Genomic DNA, 24757 nt, shown 5'->3' with positions numbered 1-24757 from the left:
GGAAGAGGCATAGGCCCACTTTTGAGGGTCCCTCCCAAGGAAATCACCAGATGTACTTACTAGGATGCTCACTGAGGCCAAATTGATTGGGATATTCAAAGCACTCCTAATTCAAATCCCGACAGTTTGTGTGTGTGTGTGTGTGTGTGTGTGTGTGCAGCCCCTAAAAATTACATACAAATGGAAAGCAGAGTCTCGGAGAGAGGTATGTAGGCACACCCACATTCCCAGTGGCATTATTCGCAATAGCCAGCGAAGGGTCCACTGGATAAACAGAATGTGGTCCATCCATACAACGGAATACGACTCAGCCTTAAAAAGAAAGGAAGCTCTGACATGTGCTCCAACACGGATGAATCCTGAGGACGTTATGCTAAGTGAAATAAACCAGACACAGAAAGGTGGTAAATCTGTATGCACTGCACTGGTTTAAAAAAAAAAAAAAAAGTTACATCAAAACGCAAAGAGTCAAGAAAAGCAGAGGCAACCTGAAAGATACGTGGGATGTCTTTGCTGTCAAATACCCAAAGGTGTGCACTTGCCACAGTGAAGCTGCATCGCCATCAGCACACGTGGGTACAGGACCAGACCCAGGCCAGGCCAGTCCACAAACTGCCCCACCCATGTACACACAGTAGAGAAAAGATGAGGCTGCCAGTAAACACCACTGGTCAGCCCAGATATCATGTGAGGAAAAGCCATGAGTCTTGACCCCCTAACTTCACACTGCACAGAAAAATCGATTCCAGGTAGACTGGCTCTCCACGTAAAAGGCAAAACAGGAAAGCTTCTAGAACGACACACTAGAAAATACCTTCACATTCAGAGGGCAAACAAAGCACAAATCAGGGCACCTGGGTGGCTCAGTGGTTGAGCGTCTGCCTTTGGCTCAGGGCATGATCCCAGGGTTCTGGGATCGAGTCCCGCATCGGGCTCCCTCTGAGGAGCCTGCTTCTCCCTCTGCCTGTGTCTCTGCCTCTTTTTCTGTGTCTCCCATGAATAAATAAAATAGTTAAATAAATAAACAAACAAACAAACAAACTAAATGAATGAAGCACAAACCAAAAGCATACGGCTGATGTACTGGGTTACATTAAAATGAGAAATGTCTAGCGGGCGCCTGGGTGGCTTAGTCAGTTAAGCATCGGACTCCTGATTTTGGCTCAGGTCGTGATATCAGGGTCGTGGGATCAGGCCCTGCATTGGGCTCTGCACTCAGCATAGCAGAATCTGCTTGAGATTCTTTGTCTCCCTCTCCCTCTGCCCCCCCCCCCGTGCTCGTGCTCGAAATAAATAAATAAATAAATAAATAAATAAATAAATAAATAAATAAATATCTTAAGAAAGAAGAGGAATATCTATTTATCACAGGACACCATTAGAAGAAAGAAAAGGGGGATCCCGGGTGGCTCAGCAGCTTAGCGTCAGCCCTCAGCCCAGGACCTGATCCTGGAGACCCAGGATCCAGTCCCACATCGGGCTCCCTGCATGGAGCCTGCTTCTCCCTCTGCCTGTGTCTCTGTCTCTGTGTCTCTCATGAATAAATAAATAAGATCTTAAAAAAAAAAAAAAAAAGAAGAAGAAGAAGAAAGAAAAGGTGAGCCACCACACTGAATGAGATCTGTGCAGCACGTCACCAAGGAAGAGTTTGTAACTAGAATACATAAAGAACTCCTGCAAATCAGTAAGAGAAAAACCAGCAACCAAATGTAGAAATGGGCACCAAGAGGGTGGCAAATACATCCAAATGGCCAGAAAAATGATTACTCAGCCTCTCTTGTTTTGGCTTTTTTAGTTTATTTTTTTTTTAGTAATCCCCACACCCAACATGGCGCTTGAACCCCATGATCCCAACACCAAGAGTCACATGCTCTTCTGACTGATCCAGCCCAGCGCTCCTCAGCCTCTCAAACCAGGGAGGAAATGTGAATTATAACTACTACACTGGGGGGATCCCTGGGTGGCTCAGCGATTTAGCGCCTGCCTTTGGCCCAGGGCGCGATCCTGGAGTCCCGGGATCGAGTCCCGCATCCCCACATCGGCCTCCCTGCATGGAGCCTGCTTCTCTCTCCTCCTGTGCCTCTGCCTCTCTCTCTCTCTCTTTCTCTCTATGTCTATCATAAATAAATAAACCTTAAAAAAAATAACTACTACATTGTCCACCAGAGGGGCTAATGTCAACAAGGAAAGATGGACAATATTAAAAATTAATACACGGCTGGAGGAGGTGCAAATTAGTATGACCACTCGGGAGAACAGTTGGACAGAATGTGCAGACTTTCTGACCCAGCCGTGCCCTCGCAGGTGTACATACACCCAAGGGTGAGGCACGGAAATGCACAAGCAAGCGCAAATTCAAGAGTCTAACCACCAATAATAGCCAAAATCTGAAAGCAACCCAAACGTCCATTAACAGCTAAATAAACACATTGTGACATCGCCACACAATGAACACCTCCCGCAAGAGGCAAGACAACCACTCAGACCAGGACTATGGTGAGTCTCACAGCAAAAGACACATAAAACACAGCACACTGCCTGCGCTTTGTCGTACTGCACATGAAGTGTGTGGACAGACAATTCCAATCTCTGGGGTTCGATGGGGTCACCTGGGGACAGGGAGGGGGAAGTGACCCAGGGTTATGGGGGGGGATCCGTTTGTGAAAAAGATAATAGAGCCGTACATCTATGATCTGTGCTCATTTGTCAGTATATCTTAAACCCTAGTAACAAATATCCGCAGAAGAAAGGTCAGTGGGGGTGGAGAGGCCAATCTGAACCCTAACACAGTAAATATCACATTTTGAATAATTTTTATGAACTCTCACATTGGCAAAATTTGCGAAAACTGAAGCAAGTAAAGAAATTAAAATGAGCCAAGAAAGGAAAAAGTAAAGAAAAAGAATAAGTCCTACCAGTGACCTAGCTCTCCCCGACCCTTGGCTTTCCAGCACATGGCTTAGGCCTTGCTCTAGTTCTAGAGCCTGTCACTTCCAAGCTGTGTGGCCTTGGGGAGGATACACAACCTCTCTGTGCCTTACTTTCCAGTAAAGTGAAATGAAGGGAGTAGCAAAGGCAAGAAGCTGAGCCTGCAGCACTCCCTTACACTGGACTGGACGCAAATGCCACGCCACAGATAAGCAGGACTGAGGGACAGAGCTCCAAGCTGGGATGGTGGAGGGGGGCTTACCCTGCATGTGCTTGGTGCTGTGGCTGGGCTGCAGGACTTGTGACCACTGCCACTGTCCCCAGCCTCCCAGCAGAGGAATCTTGAGCTGCAGTCTTGAACTGCAGAGGTTTCCCCAAACCAAGCAGAGGCCTGGGAGCTGCAGGAGCCACCAGGCCAGATCAACCAGCTCTGGCCCTGCCCCCCAGGAGGGGAGGAGTCCAGCTGGGCCCCAGCTTCCCCTCCCCATCAGGCCTCTTTTTCCAGCTACAGCTACTGGGCTTTGTTCCTCCAGCTCCCTTTCTCGGTCAAGTGCTACCTTGCCTCCCTCCCCTCCTGCTGGGAGCCAACCCAGACTCCCTGGAGAGGGTCAGATCCCAACAGACATCTTTTAGCTCCCCGCCACCAGAGGAAGACAATCTGGGTTTAACTAAACTCCCACTTCCAGCCCCAAAAAGGGACCCCCTGTGGGTTGGGACTTTCCCTGGCCCCCACCAGAAGCCCAACCCAAGGAGGTACTCCAGTCTAAATAAAGGGAATCCTGAAACAGCCCAGGGGGGTCAAGGCCTCAGCATAGCCAGTGATATGCAAATGCATCCACCACAGCCTGGCCCCAGGGCTCCAGACACTCTCAATTCTACAGCAATTACAGAGGACTTCCCCACTAATTTCCTCCTCCGTTGTTCCCCACTAACCGAGGTCTAAGGAGGGCCTTCCAGAACCACTGGGCTGAAAGCTAGGAAACCGGTAGGTGGGAATGGCAGACAGAGGAACTTGGCCTCCCCTCCCAGGCACAAGGGCCTGGGAAGGAGAGTGGGCTGGATCCCAGTAATGGTGGCACCCAGATCGGTCATGACCAATCCTTTCCCAAATGCCAGAACCTCATGAAAAAGACAGCAATGCACTTCAAAATAGAAGATGGGGCACCTGGGTGGCTCAGTGGTTGAGCATCTGCCTTCAGCTCAGGGCTGGATCCCGGGGTCCTGGGATGGAGTCCCATATTGGGCTCCCCGTTGGGAGCCTGCTTCTCCCTCTCCCTCTCTCTCTGTGTCTCTCATGAATAAATAAATAAAATCTTTTTTTTTTAATTTTATTTTATTTATTTATGATAGGCACACAGTGAGAGAGAGAGAGAGGCAGAGACACAGGCAGAGGGAGAAGCAGGCTCCATGCACCGGGAGCCTGACGTGGGATTCGATCCCGAGTCTCCAGGATCGTGCCCTGGGCCAAAGGCAGGCGCCAAACCGCTGCGCCACCCAGGGATCCCAATAAATAAAATCTTTAAAAAAAAATTTCAGCCTGAAGGAACTCAGTTTCCAGATTAATATGGCCTATGGAACATCCAACACAGCAAATGCAAAAGAACCCATAGCAAGGTGCATGATGTGAAATTTCAGAACACCAGTGGTGAAAAGAATAGTAACATATTAATATCTACAAGGCTTACTTTGTGCCAAACACTGTTCTGTATATTTATGTATATAAGCCCATTTAGTCTTAGCAGACAGTAAAAGGTAGGTACTGTTACTCATTTCACCAAAAACAAAACTGAAGCATGTCCAAGACCACATGGCCAACAAGCAGTAAAGCATGAATCTTAGAGCCATTGCTTTTAACGTAGTTCTCAAAGATTTTAAGCATTTGGAAAAAATTTTTTAAAAAGAAAAAAGGTTCACAAACAAAAGTCAAGAATCAAAATAGCATCACATTCCAGTACCACTGGAATTTAAAAGGTGATGTTGCAATTCCTTCAAAATATTAGGGGGAAATTATTTCCAAAATGCCAGTCAAGTATAAAGGTAAACTATATGCATACTCAGGCAGACTAGGCCTCCAAAAAACTTGCCTTCCATGGATTCTTTCACAGAAAGCTACTGCAGGATTTCCTCGACCAAAACAAGGAAATAAGGCAGAAAAAAATGGGGCACCTGGGTGGCTCAGTGGTTGGCTGCCTGCCTTTGGCTCGGGCCTGATCCCAGGGTCCTGGGATTGAGTCCCACATTGGGCTCCCTGCATGCAGCCTGCTTCTTCCTCTGCCTATGTCTCTGCCTCTCTCTGTGTGTCTCTCATGAATAAATAAATAAAATCTTAAAAAAAAAAAAAAAAAAACAGAGGGGATCCCTGGGTGGCTCAGCGGTTTAGCGCCTGCCTTGGGCTCAGGGCGTGACCCTGGAGTCACAGGATCAAGTCCCACATCAGGTTCCGGGCATGGAGCCTGCTTCTCCCTCTGCCTGTGTCTCTGCCTCTCTCTCTCTCTCTGTGTGTGTCTTTCATGAATAAATAAATAAATAAAATCTTTTTTTTAGTTTTTTAATAAATAAAATATTTTTTAAAAAAGATAAAGAAAGAAAACAAAGGAAAGGAAAGGAAAGGAAAGAAAAGAAAAGAAAAGAAAAGAGAGAAGAGAGAGAAGAGAAGAGAAGAGAAGAGAAGAGAAGAGAAGAGAAGAGAAGAGAAAGAAAAGAAAAGAAGAAAAGAAAAAAGAAAAGAAAAAAGAAAAGAAAAGAAAAGAAGAGGAGTCAAGGAACAGGAGCTCCAACACAGCAAGGAGGTAAAGGGATTCTGAAGGATCATGATGGCTCTACAACAGGCCAAGCACCAAACAAACCAGACTAGACTAGTAAGATGGAAAACTAGGAAGGAAATTCCCAAGAAAGGAAGCAGCTCATGCAGTAGATTTGACCAAATGAAAAGTATTCCTAGAGACGGCAAGACAGAGATTCTAAGAAATCCAGCAATTTTTTTTTTAAAAAGGCAATGAATAACTCCAAGAAATAAATGAATTTTATTATACTACTTGGCTCAAATGTAGACAATATTTACAAAGCCAGAGCCATAATAATAAACCTGGTTTAAACAAAACTGTATTTCACATAGATTGGGAGGACAGGGAAAATAAAAATGGTTGGGGGGAGCAATAGAATAACAATAATAAATATTTACTAAGTGCTTATCATGTTTCAGACACAGTTCTGAAAGTTTTTTGCTTAATCCTCACAACAATCTCATGAAGTAGATACTACTATTTTCCCTCATCTTACAGATGAGAAAACCAAGGTAGGGAGAAGTAAAGAAACTTGTCCACAGTCTCATGCTAATAAATGGGAGTCAGACTCCAAAGTCCATGAGAAATCCTCATCCGCCACACAAATCAACAAGAGAAATATAAGTAGCAGTAGGAGCCAGTTATTACACAGAAATATGGATGAAAAGGCCACAAGAAATAGCCAAAAGATTTAAACAGGGAAATCAAAAATAGGAAGGTAGGTAGCAGGGGATGGCTGGTTTTCTTCATAATTCTTGTAACACCATCTGACTTTGAAAATGATGTGTTGGGGCACCTGGGTGGCTCAGTGGTTAGGCATCTGCCTTTTGGCTCAGGGCGTGATCCTAGGATCCTGGGATCAAGTTTCACATCAGGCTCCCCCCCAGGGAGCCTGCTTCTCCCTCTGCCTATGTCTCTGCCTCTCTATCTCTCTCTCTCTCTCATGAATCAATTTTAAAAAAATTTTTAACAAAACAAAATGATGTGTAACTCTAACGTTTATCTTAAACATAAAGCAGAACTGTACACTTTCAATGGATGAACTTTACAGTATGGAAGTTCCTCAATAAAACTAAAAAAATAAAATAAAGGAGGAAAAAAGTTTTAAGATGCACACACAATTAGATACTAACGCACTCACTAGAATGAATAGAAGCTAAAGAAACTGACAATATCATACTAATGGCATAGACATGGAGGCACCGGAACGCTACCACTAGGAACCTACAATGGTGCGACTGCTGGAAAATTCACGACTGTGAAAGCTGAACCTACATATACCCTGTGACCAAGCAATCTGCTACTAGATACTACATCTAAAGAAATGTGTACATATGCATGTGCACCAAAAGGCCATGTTCATAACAGCCCTCTCCATAGCAAATGCTGGAAACAACTTAAATGTCCATTGACAGGTGTGGACAAATTGTGCTATTTTTATGTATAATATTCTACAGCAACAAGAAATAAATTGCTGCACACACCAGAATATGGACTAACCTCACACACGTAACGTTGAGTGAAAGCAACCAGAGATAAAAGAGGGCATGCTGTATGATTCCATTTATAGATAGTTGAAAAATAGGTAAAAGGAATCTAAGGTACCAGAAATAAGAATGATATTGGAGGTGGGGCAGATAGTTACTAGGAGAAAACATGAAGGAGCCCTCTGGAAGCTGGAAACATCCTGATCTAGAGCTGGTTAGTAGTTACACGGGTGTGCTCATTTTGTAAATATGCAATGTTCTCAATGCTCAAGGTTGAATAAATATGCAACGTTCTAAATGCTCAAGATTCAAGCATTTTATAGTATATGTTACACCAAGAAGAAGAAGAAGAAGAAGAAGAAGAAGAAGAAGAAGAAGAAGAAGAAGAAAAGAAAGAAAAGAAAAAGAAAAAGAAAAAGAAAAAGAAAAAGAAAAGAAATTGATGGGTTTGGGTTAGAACCCTGGAGTCTCAGGAGCCCACAGGCCATAAACACAATTCCAGAGGCCCCTGGAGAGGACTGGACTAGAACAAGGAATTAACTTGTTAGCTTGATGACTTGACTCATCAGTTAATGATAACAGTAATTACAACAATCACTTTTACTGCAACTTTTGCAGAGGGCTGGACCTATGCTAGGCATCTAGCTAGCATTTGCTTATTGAAACGTCACAATAGCCTAATGAATTCAGTACCACGAGTGGACCCATTTTTAGAAATGAGGAAAATCGAGGCTTAGAGAATTGCATAGCCGGTAACTGGAAGAGCCAGATGGAAGACCAGCCAATCTAACCTCAGCCGCTAGGCCAACCTGCCTCCAAATGAAGCAGTTCCTTATCCAGAGACTGCAGAGTAGAATCTTCAGCTGGCCCGTGAAGGCCCAGAATGTGCAAAATTGTGAGAGTGCATGGAGAGAGTGTTTTGTCCACTTTCATTAGCTCATGAAGAAATCTCGGATGCAGGTGATGGGTGCATCTGTGGCCTACAAAGATGGAGCTTTGGGGTTTGCCACCTTCGAGAGCCCAGACTTCCTCCAGAGTCAGATGCCAGGCCTCTGTGGGCAGCTGGTGTGGTAAGGACCCTGGCCCTGGGGGCTGGGACTGACCGCTGGCCAGGGCTCCCAGCAGCCCCTGGGGAGGCCCAAGACCCATCCAGATATCAGTTTCCATGGGTCCCCTCAAATGCTAGGCTGGGAAATAAAGGGCAGGGATGGTCACAGGATGGGGCTGGAGTCTTGGCAGAAGACAGGGCTACACATGACCAGAAGGGAGTTAAGTCTGCTCCACACTGGAGCCAAAGCACCCCAAGCTGGTCACAACCAAATCAAGAATGCTCAATCACTGCCCTCTCCCCACATCTGTTCCTGCCCATTCCTCCACAAGTAGCAAATCCAGCTTTTGTCCTCTTCTCTGCCTCTCCACCTCTGTCTCAGCAGCCCAACCTCTCTACAAGGCCCCAAACCCCGGCTGCCTCCAGCCTCCCTCTTGGTCACTACCATCTCCTTCACCGCCTCCTCACCACTATCGACCAGACAGTCTCCAGCTGGCAGCCCAGACTAATTTTGTTAAATGCATATTTTGAAATAATTTCAAACTCAGAGAAAAGTTTGAAATAGTACAATGACCTGCCATATGACCTCCCCCAGGCCCAGCCACCCTGAACTCTCCCTCCCTGGATGTTAACTCCATGTCAATGATTTAGCAGTCTCCCATCCATATGTAAATTACAGGTATTACTTTTTCTCTTCCCAAGCCATTCCTGAGAGTCTTCCGTGGCCACCTGGTCCCCTGTCCCAGGTCCCCTGTCCCTAAACGGTTCAGTGTTCTTACTTCCAGAGAGCAAGGACATTCTCTTCCATAAGCATGGTACAATTATCAACTTCCATGAAACCCACCATTGATTTGATACTATCAGCTAATCTACAGCCCATATTCCCATTTTATCAATTGTCCCTAAGATGTCCTTCAGAGCAATTTCTTCCCTGATCCAAGATTCAAACGAAGGCCATACGTTGCCTGCTGCTGTCACATTTTTTTTTCAGTCTTTTAATCAGGAACAGTTCTTGGCCTTCCTTTGTCTTGTATGACATCGACAGTTTTAAGAGTCCAGATCAGTTCTGTAAAACGTCCCTCACTTCGAATGGCTCCCCCTGTTTCAAACCCTGAATTGCCTTCTCATTCCTCAGTGTGAAATTCCAAGACCTCATTACTGGCCTTCAGGGACCAGCAGGATCCCCCTCCTCCCCCACCAACTCAACTCCCCACCACTCCCCCCCAACGCCCCCTGCTCCTTAGCCGCTCCAGTTCTGGGAGCCCCAGGCCAGACGGACCCTGGGCATTCTCTTTCCTTCACAGCCTGTATCTCTATTTAAAATGATTTCCTTTGCTGATCTGTGTGCTCACTGTCTGGCCTCCACACCAGAATGAAAGCTCCAATAAGGGCAAAGATTTTTGTCTGGTCATCCCCGGATTCCCAGAGCCAGAGCAGTACCTGGCACGCGAGAGGCACTTGGAAATGGTTTGCTGAGTAAATGAACAAGAAAGGAAGCACTTGGATTGACAGCCAAAGAACCGGCAGGCTCAGGAGCCAGGGGACCCGGGGTGGGGGGGGGGGGGAGCCTCCAGAGTCCAGAACCTCCCCCAGGCCTCCTCCCAGCTAGAGGAAGCACCCAGCAAATCTCCTTTATCTCTGGATCGCATCACTCCACCAGCCAGTCCCACTGATTAATCTCTTTAAATCAATCCCAGTAGGCTGACGGGCTGGATTCCAGAGATAGAGCTGATGGACCCTGGAGAAAGCCCATGGCCCCCTATTGTCCACTGGCCAGTCCAAAGTGCACGGCCTCTCCAACCTGATCCTTGGGTTCCACCCCCCATTCATGTATCTTCCAGGGCCCAGGCAGCCCTGGGAGTGGGGGCAGGGAGAATAAACATCCAAGTACAAAATCCTGCTAATAGGTCTTTAATTGCAGCCTGAGGAGGACCTGAGTCCAGGCCTCCCAACCCCAGAGCCCAGAGGCAAGCCTACCAGGGGCTTGTCACTTACTTGTCCATTTCACTGACCCCGGGGAACATTTAAGGGCTCACACTATAGCAATACTCAAGGTTATGGGAAAAGTAATGGCCAACCAAACCCTGTTTATTTTTTATTTACCTCCTCTTCTGCACAGGAAAGAGCCAAATCCCTCAGCCTAGACCAGTGATGCAGAAGGGCCTCTTCTCCTGGAGACCCTCACTCACGCCAACACCTGCCTGGACCAGCCCAGCCCAGAGCCTCCCAGAAGGGCAACTCTCTCTGCCTAAAATGCTGAATTCACAGGCACTCCCACCCACTCTGCCCTGCAGTCTAGAAAGGGGTCCAGAGGTAATCTGGGCCTCTGCCTTGCTGTGTGATCTAGGGCAAAAGACTCAGCCTCTCCGGGCTTCCCAGAACAAAAACAAACAAAGACAGGACCGATAAAGCTGGCCAGACCTAAGTTGCTGACAGCCAAGCAGAAGAAGCGTCTGAAAGAGAAAATTTAGCACCTGCACCCAGCAAAGAAAGAGGGGGAGGGGTGTGGGTTGAGGAATTTGTAATCCACTCTGCCCAAGCAGTGAATGGGAAGCAGCTCTCTACCTCCTGGCTAATGGGATTAGCACAGGGCTGGGTTCTGGGCGTTGGCCTAGGATCCAGGGTCTCCAAGTGGCCACTCATGTTGGGGGAAGCAAGGGGCAGCACCAGCTGGCCTGCAACCCTTCCTAACCAGGTGAGCACAGGCCGGCCAGCGATTCCCAGCGCTTCCCGAGCCTGCCTGCTACTTCCTTCATGACCTCAGCAGCCAAGCACGCAGAAGTCAGGCAGCTCCTTGGGCAGGAGGCCCAGAAGACAGGCCTCTGCAGCCACCTCCAGCTGGACTTCCTCCTCCTGCCTGCTGCAGTAGAGGTGCTTCACCTCTCCGGCCTCAGCCTCCCCATCTACCTAATGGGTGTTAGGCAGTCTGCCCACTGCAGCTAAATTCAGCAGAGCCCTGGCTCACTGCAAGCAGGCAGAGGCACCCGTTGATTGGGGCTGTTTTCACTGCTTCTCATTAGGGCATTTGGCGCCTGTTAGGCAGGAACCAGACTAGAGATAGGGTGCTGTCTCCCCTGATCTGGGAAGGCAGAAGGCCAGGGAAGGCCCTGCCAGCCAGGAAGACCCAGGCTGTGACTCTCAGGCCCCAAAACTCCGCCACCACCCTGGGCCGGCCTGAGTGACCAGATGAGCTCAAAAGACACGCAAACCGGAAAATTCCCGCGGCCTCTGGGGGCAACCAAAATGGGATGGTACAAGCGGACCTTTGCATCCCCAGGGCCGCCCCCAACCCCTCCTTTAGTATCCCGACACCCCTCCAGCGCCCACAGCGCATCATTTGAGAAAAAAACCATAGTCCTGGTCATGGCCCCCTGGGCAGAATGTGGGCCGGGTACAGGAAGGACCCCGCGCACCCCAGGCCAGGACCAGGTTCCCGCGCCCCCAGGGCTGGGGATGTCTGTGCTGGCTGCCCCGAATGTGCCCCTCCCCTGCCCGGCGCTTCACAAAAGGCCCTTTGTCCCGCCGAGCCCCGGGACGCCGGTTCCTGAAAAGTTCCATGAGAAAAATCAAAGAGAGGCAAACACCTCTCTCGAGCCGGCCTCGCTGGAGAAGGCAAGGACCCGTGCGACCCGGCCAGGGCGGCGGGAGGTGTCCCTCCCCAGGCCGCGGGGAGAGCCGGTGGCTCCCGGAGAAATCGCAGGAGTCCGGCCGACACTCTGGAACAGGAGAGGTGGATTTTTTTAAGTGAAGCGTAGGACGCCAGGCCAAGCAGCCAGGCCAAGCAGCCAGGCCAAGCAGCCAGGCGCGGCCGGGAGGAGGGAGCGGGTATCCTGGAGGTCCCCGCGCTTCCCTTCCCACCCGCTCTACCGGAGCGGCCGCAGCCCGCCCGGGACAAGCCTCTCCCAACCCGGGTGCCGTCCCCACCGGCCTCGGTGGCCCCTCTTGGGAAAGGACGAAGGCCTGCGGGCCCTCTCAGCCACCTCCTGCGCACGGGTCCATGTGAGACCTCAGGTTTTCCGTGCGCCGCTCGGGGCCGGCCAGGTCGGCTCCTGACTCCGGGGATGGCTGCGGCCCGGGCTCTGCGCCCCGCCGCGCTGCGCGCCCGCCCGCCCGCCGGAGAACGCGGGGTTCCCGGGGCCGGGGTTTAAGTCCCGGGACAGGTGCTCTCCTCTCGCGCAGCCAGGGAGGGAGGGGGTCCCCGGGACGCCGGGATGTCCTTCCTCCCCACAGCCCCGGCTCTGGGGCCGGCCGGAGCCCCCCACCCCCACCCCGCACTGTGCGAGCTTAGGAGCTAGGAACGGACCCGGGCCCAACGGCGCCGCCGCGCAAGGGCGTTAGCCAAGAAAACGATTGAAGCTCGGGGAACGGATGTCTCAAAGGGTGTGGGGCTGGCTTCTTTTCTTGCCCAGATTTTGAACACCCCAGCCTGGGCTGGAGCCGCAGGGGCCCCGGGGTCGGAATTACTAGCGGCCGCTCGGATTTCGGCAGATGCGTGTGCTCCGAGAGGGCACTGGCGCGCCGGGGGAAGCAGCCGAGCCGCGCGCCCCTCTCCGCCGCGCCCGGGGGTCCCCCCGCCCTGGGAGCTGAGCCTACCCGCACTCCCGTGGCCCTGCCAAGGGGAAGGGAGGTGCCGCGTCCCTGCCGAGAACGCCCAGGAACAGGCCGAGTAGGTTTTCCCCGGGCCTCCCTCCCCAGGGTCCCAGGAGGGGGCGGCCAAGGCGCAGGGCACTTACCCGGGTGCGGGTGGAGATTGAGGCCGGCCATGTACTTCCCGGGCGGCAACGGGCCGGGCAAGCCAGAAGCGGGCAGGCGTCCGGCCGCAGCGGTGCCCACGCGGTGGCTGTCCATGGCCAGGCCAGACAGCAGCGGCGGCGGGGGGCCGTGCACGGACCGCGGGGGCCCGAAGTCTCGGCCATCCATCCTCCGCGGGAGTGCCGCAGCCAGCCCCCCACCCGGCCCGCGGGCCTCGCTCAGTGGGACCTAAAAGTTCGGCCTCGGCGTAGTCCCAGAGTCCTCGGGCGGCGGGGGCTCCGCGGCGTGCATGGCGGCGGCGGCCAGCGGGGCTTGCGCTCGGCGGCGGGCCCGCGGCCCGGGGCGCACAGGCGGCCGGCGGTGGGGCCCCTCCGGGCGGCCAGGCGGAGCTGCGCGAGGCGGCGCACACGGCGTCTTGGCGGGGAGAGGAGACGGGCCGCGGAAGAAACAGGATTGGGGGGGGGAGAAAAAAAAGAGGGAGGGGGGAAAACAAAGTTTCAGAAAGTCGCCTTGCCGTTCGCGGTCGGGGACGGCGGATCGGGTGGCCAGAAATGAAATCGGGGGTCACCCCTTTTCCATAAAAAGTACGAAATCCATGCTCTTTCCTCCGGCGGCCTCGCGCTCCCGGGGACCCGGCTCGGGAAGTGGCCGGTGGCGCGCTGCGCCCCAGCCCAGACTGGCTCGGCGGCTCCCGGGTCCCCTCCCGAAACCCGGGAAGGCCCCTCAGCCGCGCCCGGTCGGCGCAAACACAAAACCTCCCCAGTGGGATTGATTCCTGGGCGTCACATGCTCCGTCCGGGGCTTCAACCCGTGAAACCTTTCCATGGGCGCTTCGAAATGTCTCCCTCAACACTGTGTCACTATCTGATCCGGAAAGTTTAATATTTAACCTTTTTGGCCGCTGGCCTGCCTTTTTTTTTTTTTTTTTTTTTTTTTTTTTGAGTCTGTTTTCCCCTAAGCTCGCCCTGAGCCGCCAATTAGTGTTGGGGTTTTTGTTGTTGTTTTTGTTGTTTTGGGGTTTTTCTTTTCTTTTTTTCTTTTTTCTCTAGAGAGTGCCAAGCCGGTTTATTCTTTTTTAAAGAGGCTCGTGCCTCCTCCTGCCGCCCCCCTTGGGCACGGTGAGTCGCAGAGTCTGAGTCCGAGGACTCGAGACGTGGCACTCTCTCCCGAGGACTGGAAAGAATCCTTCAAAACAAGCTTTGGTTTCATTTTCCAACGCCTTGGCCTGAGAATCCTGCGGCCCGAAGACGTGGCCTGGCGCGGGGGTTTTGGGGGAAGGGGGGCGGCCAGAGGGGAAGCAAGGGGCTGGAGGGTCTTGCTCCTACCCTAGCTTCCCCCACCACCACCACCACCCAACCCCAAAAATAACCTACAAAGAAAACCTTCGCAGCGCGGGCGGACCAAGGGGCGCCTCCCCCAGCGTTGGATAAATCCCCCTGTAGTTCCAGTTTAAAGCTGTTTGTTTAAAAGATTTGTCGTTTGCCGATTCCCATGGGGGCGGGAAGGGGGTCTCGGAGCCAACCCTGCCCTCGCTCTCCGTCTGCCCGCGGCAGCTCGGGTTCCTGATTCCGGGAGGCCCGGGCGCTCCTAGAGCCACCGATCCACGCCAAAGCCACCGGCTCCCGGGTGCCCGCCCCGCGCCGTGAGCCCCGCGCCCGGCGCCCAGCCCCCCGAGCTGCAGACCCCCCGGCCTCTTTCTCCACCCGCCCTCCCCAACTTCGCTAAGGGTGCTTATTTTAACCCGCTTTTGGTTACAAACACCCCCTGCCCTCCCTCCCTCGCTCACTCCCATCAGGCTCTGGTTACCAGATCCGCGTTTACTTTGGAAAAAATCTAAGATCGCCACATCCGAGGATACATGTCTTAAAGGAGGCGATGAGCTTTCCGTGATTTTTTTTTAATGTTCTTTGTGTAGCTTTCTTTTAAAAGGTAGGGCTTCGGAGCATGCCCCGACGCCCCACTTTGGGGAAGTCGAGGTGGAGGCCCCCGGAACACCCTCGCTCTGGTGGAGAAGCTGGCTCGGCCATCTGCGGGCTCCACTGCGTTCTCTCTACTTTTCTCCCCCCTCTTATATGCAGTTAAAATGGCTGAATTCCGGCTTTTAATTAAAAACAGCCTATAATCGAAAACGTCTCGGCGTCCCCGGCTCCCCCGCCGCCTGCCAGGAACCGAGAAGGGAACCGACGCCCCTCAGCCCGGCTGGGCGGGCTGGATCCGGGCTGAGGACTCAGGTGGGCGCCCGAGGCACCGCGGCCCGCCCCCGCCCTCCCCAGGGCGCCCCCACCGCACCGCCGCGGACCCCCGATCCCGTTCGTGGGGCCCGGACAGCTGCGGGGATCCCCCCCCGCGCACCCCGAGGGGGAGGCGGGCTAGGGGGTCAGCTGGAGAAGTTTGGAGACCGTCGTGCCCGGGCAGGGACTGACGCGCGGCCCGGCGGCGTACCTGGCGCGGCGGGGCTCCCAGCTCCGGGCTCCGGTGACGGCGACTCCGGCGGTGGCCCCGACTCTCGGCGCGGCTAGGCGCCCGTGCTGCCCGCCATCCCGCGGCTGCTGCTCCCCTTCGCCACCCGCAGCCGCCTCACACTTTTTGCCCGCCTTTCCTTTTTTTGGTAGAAAACCGCTCCCCGGGCCGAGCGCTCGGCGCGCCAACTCCTCCGCCCTCCCGCGGCCCGGCTCCCGCAGCCCCCGGAAAAGCCAGCTTTCCTCCCGCCGAGCTCCTCGCTTTTTAATAAAATCCAGGTAGCGCCGGTTTAAAGAATCCCAAATCTCCATATACAGCCCGGGATTGGAAAAGGTACATTACACAACCCCCCTTTCAAGTTCCTCTCGCTGGATCTAAAAAAAAAAAAAAAAAAAAAAAAAAAAAAAAGCCAGCGGGAGGGGGGAGGGGGCGGCTGGGGGAGGGGAGTACTCTCCAGCGAAGAAACACGCATTGTTCCCGGGCGCCCGCCTCCCCCCCCAGGCCGGCCCCCGGCCTCCACCCATTGGCCGCGCGCGCCGCCAATCACGCGCATGTAAACACCTTGGCCCTCAGCCATTCCTATAAAACCAATTACGGACCAAGGGGCTCCAGCAGTTTCCAGGCTCCCCACGGCGGGGCTGAATGATCAAAACTGGTGGTGAGAATTTTTCCCGGCCGTTTCTAGGCAGCCCTCCCCCTCCACCAGCTCGGACCCCCCCCTTCCCTCCCTCTCCTCCCTCTTCCTACCCCCTCCCCCGGCGTCTAGGCTGAGTGATCAAAATAGAGGAAGATGGTTGTCGCCGCAATCCAGGGCTTTGCAAGGCGCGGTTTAATGGGCCGCCTGTCAGCTTCCTGCTCGCAGGAGGAGGTGACGAGCCGAGCGAGCCGGGAAGGGCCTGGGGCCCGGCGGGCTGCACCCCGCGCCCGGGCCCCGGCCCCCTCCTACCTCCCCTGGGGCGCGCCTTCCAGAGCGCGCGGTGGAGACGCCAACACAGACAAGGGCTGCTTTTTCCCTTTTTAACTCCCCCTTTTAAAACAAAGCAGCGATTCATGCCTTTTCCCCCAGCAGCGCGGTTGGGTGGGATGGTAGGCGTGAAGGCAGTCTTCCTAGCCCCGGCCTGCGGGTCCCTCCCTGAAACGCGGTGTCAGATGGTTACTGATTAATATTTTGGAGAGGCCGCGACGGCGGGTAGCGGGTGAGTCTCTAATCTTCTAAAAGGGGTTCCTATAGAAACGCGCGGGCCGGGGCGCGCCCCCCGCTCGGCCCCGGCCGGCGCTGTGGCGCTCTACACCGCGCGCCCTTCCCCAAAGCCTTTCTTTGCGTGGGCGCTCCCCTCCCCTTCCCTACCCCCCCCCAAAAAAATCAGAGCAGAAAAAAGGATTAGATCGGCTGAGCGCGAACTGACTCCCTCTCGATTCTGACATTTCAGCCTATTAGCATTTCTCCACGGGGCCTTCTGAAACCTATTAAAGTGTAATATTAAAAACCTCTTGGCTGGGGGCCTCTCTCGCCTTCCATCCGCCGCGCCCCCTCCAGGGAGGGCGAGACCGGGAAAAAAAAAAAAAAATCTGTTGAGCTCAGAGGAAGCAGAAGCCAAGCCCAAAAAGTGCTTGGCTGGCCGCGGCGGCCGGAGGGGGAGGGGAGCCCCAATCCCCCAGACTTTGTACTTTTATTTTGCGCTTTCAGCAAAATCCTTTCTGGGTTGAGTCGCAGGGAACTGCCCGCGGCAACGTACTTGGCTGCGGGCGCGAGGACTGCGGACGCGGTCGGAGGGGCCCCCGCACCCTCTCTCTGCAGCCCCGCAGGGACCCATGCCCGGCTGGGCATTACGTACCCTCAAATGGAAGCTTGGAGGGGCAGAAATCCTTGCCGATCCTGCCTCGGAGAGCTGCCGCGGTGATTAGATTTTAATTAAAACAAGAGAAGCCCGCTCTTTCGCCCCGCACTGCGGACTCAGCGTTTTCGCATCGCTGGTTCTTTTTTTTTTTTTTTTTTTTTTTTTTTTTTATCCATTTTTAAGCAACTTTTCTGGAAGGGGGGAAATGAGCTAGTTGGCGCCCGTTCGTTCTATTTTCTTTTCTCCACTTTTAGAAGAAAACGGGGAGGGGGGGAATAGGCTCGGAGAAAGCGAACTGGGGGTGTCTAATTTAATTCCAGTATAAATTTGAGGAAAAAAGTTCAGCCTCTTGAGGGCAGTTTCAAGTTGCCCTTCCTGGAGCCTCTGCGCTGGTTTCGAGGCTGCCCTCTTTTGGAAGCTGGAGCTCCGCAGGGGGAGGAGGGAGGAGTGAGAAGTAAAGAAAGGAACGAAAATAGCCGGAGCCGAGGGGAACAGCGGCGGTGTCCGCGCTTGGAGCGGGGCGCGCAGGTCTCAGTGGCGGCTGGGGCGGCGGGAGGTTCCCGGTGCGGCCCCGGGACGGCCAGGAGCAAAGGCGGAGAGGAGAGGGGGGTTAGAGAAAGGAGGTATTGTGTCTTGTGTGCCTTGGGGGAGGGGGTTGACTGCAGAAATAAAATAAATGCAGTTGAGCTGCGTGGGGCTGCTGGAAGCCAAGGCAGGGGAAGGGGCTGTGTGTGGGGGTGCAGCCCCTGTAGGCGCCGAGCATCCTAGAGCGTTATCCGAAGGCCTTTGTGGGTTTCTAATAAGCCCTCCCACGCCTGAGCCCCCAGTGTTTCGCCACCCCCCTGGTTGCCCTCCAATACTCGGAGCCCAGACCCTGATCTCCGACCCCATTATCCCCGCCCTGGATCTGGAATGGGTTTTTTGTGTGGGTTTGTTTTGGGTTTTTTTTCCATGCTTTTTTTTTTTTTAATTTTTCGTATAGCTCAAGCAAAAAATACGTATCTTGAGAAAGTTGAGGTGGGAAATACAAAAGACTTGAGAGTTGGCGGAGGGGAGGAAGCCTATTTTTATAAATGTTTAATGTTTTCACCCCTGGATGCTCCAAGACGCCGTAATTGTGATGGCGGGGTAGGTGTGCCATCAATCATTTAGTTGCTAATAAAAATTCTGCCTGTTTGCCCTGCATTTGCCAATGGCGTTTGCATTTTTCCAAGTGTGCGCCTTGTCTGCGTGGCGAACCGAGCCTGCATTTCATTAGGGTCGCGGGGCGAGACCCCCTCCCCCAGCCCCTCCTCCCGGGCCTTTGTGGGCCTCCGCCGGGTCGCGCCGCCCTCCCGGCGCACACTCAACACCCGCGGCCGCGCCAGTGTCCGCCGGAGCCCGGCCGGGCGCGGGGCCTGGGGACGCGGCGGCGGCGGCTCCCGGGTCCCGGCCGCGGGCTGCGCGCACAGCCTGCCCACGCCGGCTCCCCAAACGCGGCATGCGCGGGGGCGCCGCGGCCCCGCCGGCCCGTGCGCCCCCCACCCCTCGCCGCCGGCCCCCGCGCGGCCCGGTGCCCTCGCAGGCGCTGGGTAAACAGCGTCCGGGAGCCATGTTGGGGGGAGGAGGATCCCAGGCCGAGGTGGGCGCAGCCCGGGCGCCTCCCGAGGCCCCCGCGGCCCGTGGGGCACCTCTGGGGACCCCTTGCCAAGCTTCGGAGGCCTGGGGAAGCGCGCTCGCCGCGCCGCCGACCACACGCGCACGCACAGCCAGGCTGGGGCGCCGCGCACCGCGCGCAGAGGCGGCGCCGGGCCGCGGTGCTCCCGGGCCTGGCCGCCATATTCCGCCCCCACCCCCCTCTGTTTACCCGGCGGGATCCGTGGCCAAAAACTGTGTTGACGCAGTGTGTGTATGTGTGTGTTTTGTACTGACTGGGCGGAAAATCGGCGGCGGCGGCGGCGGCGGCGGCGGGCGGGGGGGGCTCCTCGCAACCCAAACCCCTGTTCCCGCAGAGCCCGCCCTGGCCCGCGCTGCAGTCCACGGCCGCCCCGGGCCGCCGGAGCCCAGGCCCTTTGTGTGCTCCCTGCACGCGGCCCGACTGACGAAATTACTCCGCTTTGTCTCAAAACCCAAGGACAGGCCAGCGTTGAGCCGGGTGCGCCTTTGTGGCGGCGGCTGGGCCCGGCACCGCAGCCTGCTCTGCCCTAGTCCGGGCCGACCCCCGCGCTTTCTGGGCCCCTGGGGGTGCTGCCCGAGGATACATGCCCCCGTCCCCCAAAGCCCGCATCCCTCAGTGGGCGAGGACGCCGAGCCGCCCCCACCCCTCGCGCCCCAAGCCGCCTTTCCCGGCGGGGACCCCCAGCTCCCCGCGCTGTGCCAGCTTCCCGGGGACTGGGCCCCAGCGGCCTCCGGCCTCCTCTGCTGCCCGCTCGGGAAGCCCCGCCGGATCTGGGGCTTAACAGAGCCAGTTGTCCAGGTCCCAGGTCTGGCAACCAGGGAGCTCCGGCCCGGGCACCGCGAAAACCCGGAGAGGCTGCGCCCGGGACATCCGTGCTCGCCATCCCGTCGCTGCCCCTGGCTCAGCCACCCTTCGCGCCCAGCGGAGGTTCGGCCGGCCCAGCCAAGAGGGATCCCAACCCTGCGCAAAGACCAAAGACGCGGCGCCGAAGCCCAGACGCCGCCGGGACGAGCGCTCGAGCCCGCGGGCAGAGCCAGGGCTGAAGCGCCAGGCGCGGCCCCAGCGGATCCAGCGTGTCTCGGCTCCGCCTCCGGCCCTGGCCCCTTTCCCCGGCCCGGGTCGGGTCTTCCATTCCACTGTTTGGCTCGGAGAGGTCGGAGACGTGCTCGGTGCACAGGGGGCCAGATTCGACCATAAATCTCCATGCGGGACCTCCTTCCCGCTGCTCACACGCGCGTGCTCCTGGCCGGCCTCGCTTCCCGGGCTACAGCGGGGCCCTGCTCTCAGGGTCTGGGCCTGGCGACCCCGAGGCCGGTGCAGGGCTTCCCCATTCACCAAAGGGAGGACCGGCCCGGCCCATTCAGTGCCACCACCTTCCAAACCCACCGGCGCTGGACCGCAGGTGGCCTGGGCCTCAGCGGATTGCAGCCAGGCCCAGGTGGGGGCACCCAGGCGGGAAACTTCCTCCCAGGAAGGGTCGGTGAGGCTGGAATGGGTACACGGCCACCTGCTTTAGCCCAGCTCCCGTGCCCTTAAGGGGTGACACAGGGGTTAAATCAGGGAGTCTTTTCATAGCTCAGCCAGCCACCCTTCTCTGCAGACCCCTGTTTAATCTGGCGCCGTGCTTCTGCCCTCTATGCTGGTGCACGTTATAGGGAGGTGGGTGTTTTGTTTTGTTTTGTTTCTTTTTGTTCCTTCTCCTTTTTCCTTTCCTTTCCTTTTTCTTTTTTTTTTTTTTCTTCTTTTCTTTTCTTTTTTTTTTTTTTCTTTGGCATGATGAGAACCAAGCAGGGTATCGATGTTAAAGGGCCAGGAGGGTGGGGGCTCAGATAGCTCCCCACCCCATGTCAGCCTATCTGTCTCTCTAAGGCCAGGGATACCTCAGACTTTTCGCCTCCCCCACTGCCTGTGGGCACCCCACCAGGCAAAAATAGCCCAACCATTGAGAAAACAGGAATCAGAGGGGTGCTGCTGGCAGCCTGGTAGGGGCGGTGGTCTTTCTACCTGAACAGTTCCTGAGCACCTGGGGGATAGACCCAGAAAGAATGCATTTACAATAATAACGTTTAATGTCACCAGCATCGTGTGTCTCTTTGCCAGAGGGGCTGGAAACAGGCCTGCACACGTATGGAGCAGCAGCCGCGCCGGCAGAGCGCGGGATCAGGGACCAGCTCCTCGGAGCGGTTGTTGCTCTTTGCCTGGGACTTCAGTAGGGCAGCCGAGAAAGGGGGAAGCATGCACCCCCTCGTCGGCGCCACACACACACACACACACACACACACACAATGGTGCCAGTGACACAATTGCAACGGCCAGCCCGTGGCAGATGCCTGAGACGGAAGGTTTGGTAAACCTGGCCCGCCACGGTCTTAGAGTAGGAGCTTTGGCTCCTTCCTAGAATTTCTAGAAGCCTGTTGGGAGGGAGCGCCGAGCCCGGAGGAATTGGAGCGCTCGGCCCGCCATCGCCGCCCGGAGAGGAGAGGCTGCAGGGCCGCATTCCGGCCGTGCTTCCCCCGGCCCGGCCCGGCCCGCCGCGGCGCCCCAGGAAGCGTCTCGGAAAACAAAGCGCTGCGGTTTCAGCCCAAGGTTAAAGTCCACCACGAGCGTGTTTTTTATTTTCCCTCTCCGGAATCTGAGAGCGATAGCGTTTCTCCAAATAAACCGCCAATAAATCAGCTCCCGGGCCGCCTGCTGAAGAGCTCTGCTGACCTTGGAGACTGGTTTTCGTGCTTGGACCCCCTCTGAGGCAGAGCCTAGGGGGAGGCCACAGCGCCAGCCGCGTGTCCCTCTCCAGAGAGGCGCGAGAGGGGGTGGCCAGGGGCTCGGGTGGGCAGTCAATTTGGCACTGTGTGCCCAGAAGGTGCGGGAGAGGTTTGGAACTGGGGGGCCATGGTTACCTGGGGGGGCTAGGGACCTGGTTGGTAGGGGTTCTGGTGGGAGCTGGGTGCTCTGGGGGAGGCTGACCTGTGCCCATTAAGTGACTGGGGTGCCCACACTGTTCTGGGATGAACAAGGCCTCTTTGGGGGCCTCCTTCTTTGTCTGGGTGTGCCTGGGTGTGCTCTGCAGGCGAGTTTGTGCGTGTGTGACTAATGGGATTTATGTATGTCAGTGCCAGGGTGACGAATGGAGGGCTTGGCAGCACGTGTGTGGCGGGAGGAAAGGGCAGCACCAAGGTGGGGAGTCAGGGTGCTAGGAGGAGGTTGCCTCCTGCCTAGTCTTTAGGGTTCACTTCTCTGACCGCCAGTTCCCAGCTTTGGGCCTCTGAGCACAGGCCCCTGGCAGGCCTGTGTGTGCTGAGATTTCTAGAGCAAATTCCACCGCAGCCCTGTCCCCCCTCCACCCACAAGGTACCTTGGTCCCTGACCCAGTCTGCGCCTGCAGACCCAAGCTGGCCCTTCCCTGTCCAAGGCAGACAACTCCCAGTTTCTTTTCCATTCCGGAAAATTCTTTTGATGCAAACTAGCCCTTGCTTCATGCCAGCTTCGACAGTCCTCTGACTTTGGTACCAAAGTGCCCATTTAACAGATGAGAAACCCAAGGAGAGGTGACGAGCTACACAGCCAAGAAGCAACAGCAGACACCCTCAACTAAGCCAGGCAAGGGGATACCAATGTGGAGCTCCAGCATCCCTGGAAGCCTCCAGGCAGCCTGACCGAGACTAGGGTGGAGAACTACATTAGTCCACCCTGCCACCCCATTTACTGCCCTTCCTCGTCAATCCCCTCTACTCCCTGGGGCCTTGGTCCTGCCCTCACCTAGGGGGAGGTGACAGAGGTCAGAGGTCAGTGGGAGTCCTTTGGGCCTGGGGTATGGGGGAGGTGGAGGTCAGGCCCTCTCTGGGAGGAGGGTCACATTCCACACTCCAGGGCTGGCAGGGGCTGCAGACAGGAGTTTAGGAGACCTGACCCTGGGTCTCCCACACCTGCTGTAGACTCTGGCTCAGGACACACCTGCAGGATCACATTTCCCATCTCCCTCAGGGTCTCCTGGTGTCTGAATGCTCTTGTGTTATGGCTGCTCCTTGCACAGGCATCCTGCCCCGTGTCGTAGACACACTCATCAAAAGAGTCCCTGCAACCCAAGAGAAATGGGGTGGTCTTCCTAAGGGCACCCAGCCAGGGGGGGCAGCAAGCAAGCCAAACCGGTTTCTGCCCAGCCGACCGCCTCCTGTGCTCCTCACTGGTGTTCCATGGCCCACGGTGGCATCTCAAGAGGGGACAGCAGCACCTAACATCCTCCTTCCCGGGTGTCCAGGGAGCCTCCCACACCTACAGGCTCCCAGGACCCGTGTCTCTGCCTCTCTCACTCGCTCATGCTCTCTCTCTCTCTCTCTCTCTCTCTCTCTCTCTCTCTCGCTCTCTCTCCCTCACACACACACAATGTGTCTCTCCACCTCCCTCTTTTTTTTTTTTTTTTTTTAATTCTTCTTTGGCATTTTCTTTCAAGCAGAAAATAAAAACATTTCCCATGGCTACAGCTTTGAAAGCTTCCCTCTTCTGCCTCTCTCTCGCTCCCACCCCCATGTGGATCCATTTCTAGAGTCAGCAGAAAGTCAAAAACAAACCCTGAAGATCAAACCTGACAGCAACCCCCCCTTCCTGCAGCCCTCCACTTTCTCTACATGTCTTAGCCTGTCTCCACCCTGGAGATGAACAGGAGGCAGCCCCCGAACACATGCACAAATGCACTCACATACCTTCTGTGGCCGCAGGGAGTCTCTTAAGAACCTTCTAGAGCCACCCCTGCCAGAAAGGCCTGCTTAGATCAGTTCCTTCTCCCAGAAGTGTCTGGGTTCTCCCTCATGCTCCCCTTTCCAGCCCTGCTCACCTGGCCCCGCTCCATCCAACCCTCCTCTGCTGACGATTGTGGGTTGAATACCCCCAAAACTCATATGTTCAAGGTCTGGCCCCAAGACTTCAAAGTGTGACCTCATTTGGAAACAGCATCCTTGCAGATGTAATTGGTTAAAGTGAGGTCACACTGGGGGAGGGGCCCCTAATCCAATATGACCAGGGTCCTTATAAAATGGGGGTCACAGGTACAGGGGGGATCCTGAAAAGACAGAGCCAGAGCCAGCCACCTAAGGAAACAAAGGGAGAGGCATGGACCAGGCCCCCTCACAGCCCCTGAAGGAACCCACCCCGCCCAGACCTTGATCTTGGACTTCTAGCCTTCAGAACTGAGAGATAGTAAATCTCTGTTGTTTGAGCCACTCACCCTGTGGTCCTTTGTTGTGGCAGCCCCAGCACACTACAGCATCCCAAATTTAAGTGACCACAAGTGTCAGGTGGGAAACAAGTGGGCAGAAGTAGGAGAGTGTCTAGAGAGTACCGCTTGTCACCATCCCCACCAGTGGCCCCCAGGGGTACCAGATCTTCATGGTTCGCAGCAAGCTGGTGCGTCAGATAGGACAAGGTAGGTTATCCTGCAGTGACAAAAATCCCTAACATCTCACAGGCTTAGCACAACACAGAAAAATGTATTTTCCCTGACACATCATCCTCTCTGAGCCTGGGCAACATTCCAGGGCAGCTGCCCTCCACGTGGTGGCTCAGCACCCAAGCCACTTAGGTGCTATCAGTGGTCCACCTTGATGTGAGACCATCACAGGGAAGGGAAGATCATCGCACTGGGGGTTTTACCACCAAAGCCCAGAAGTGTTACATGTCGCTTGTGCTCACCATCTATGTGATCACACCCAACTAAATGGTGCAGGAAGGTGGGTCTCCTCTGCCCGCCCATGCCCAGGAAGGACAGGAGATCCTGACGTGGGTGAGCACAGGCAATGTCCACCACACCTCTC

The 24757-nt window shown here is 55.2% G+C and overlaps 1 protein-coding gene across 9 annotated transcripts in view; it reads right to left on the bottom strand.

Moving 5' to 3' along the window:
- Nucleotides 1-17422, bottom strand: part of TNRC18 (trinucleotide repeat containing 18) — an 89875-nt gene extending 72453 nt beyond the window's left edge. For 5 of the 9 annotated variants that reach the window (XM_041749750.1, XM_041749751.1, XM_041749753.1 and 2 more), the window contains exons 1-2: nucleotides 15441-15796; nucleotides 12980-13412 (exon numbers count right to left, since the gene is read on the bottom strand). In XM_041749750.1, the coding sequence (XP_041605684.1) occupies nucleotides 12980-13166 (187 nt within the window). In that variant the 5' untranslated portion in view covers nucleotides 13167-13412; nucleotides 15441-15796. Of the gene's footprint in view, nucleotides 1-12979; nucleotides 13413-15440; nucleotides 15797-17293 lie in introns of those variants that run through there. The other 4 variants (XM_041749748.1, XM_041749749.1, XM_041749757.1 and 1 more) reach the window with 3 other exon arrangements.
- Nucleotides 17423-24757: the final 7335 nt, after the last annotated feature.

Source organism: Vulpes lagopus, chromosome 3 (assembly GCF_018345385.1).
Source record: "Vulpes lagopus strain Blue_001 chromosome 3, ASM1834538v1, whole genome shotgun sequence".
In the NCBI taxonomy this organism is placed as follows: Eukaryota; Metazoa; Chordata; class Mammalia; order Carnivora; family Canidae; genus Vulpes; species Vulpes lagopus.
The sequence above is the reverse complement of the archived record's forward strand: the minus strand, read 5'-3'. Positions and strand labels throughout refer to the sequence as shown.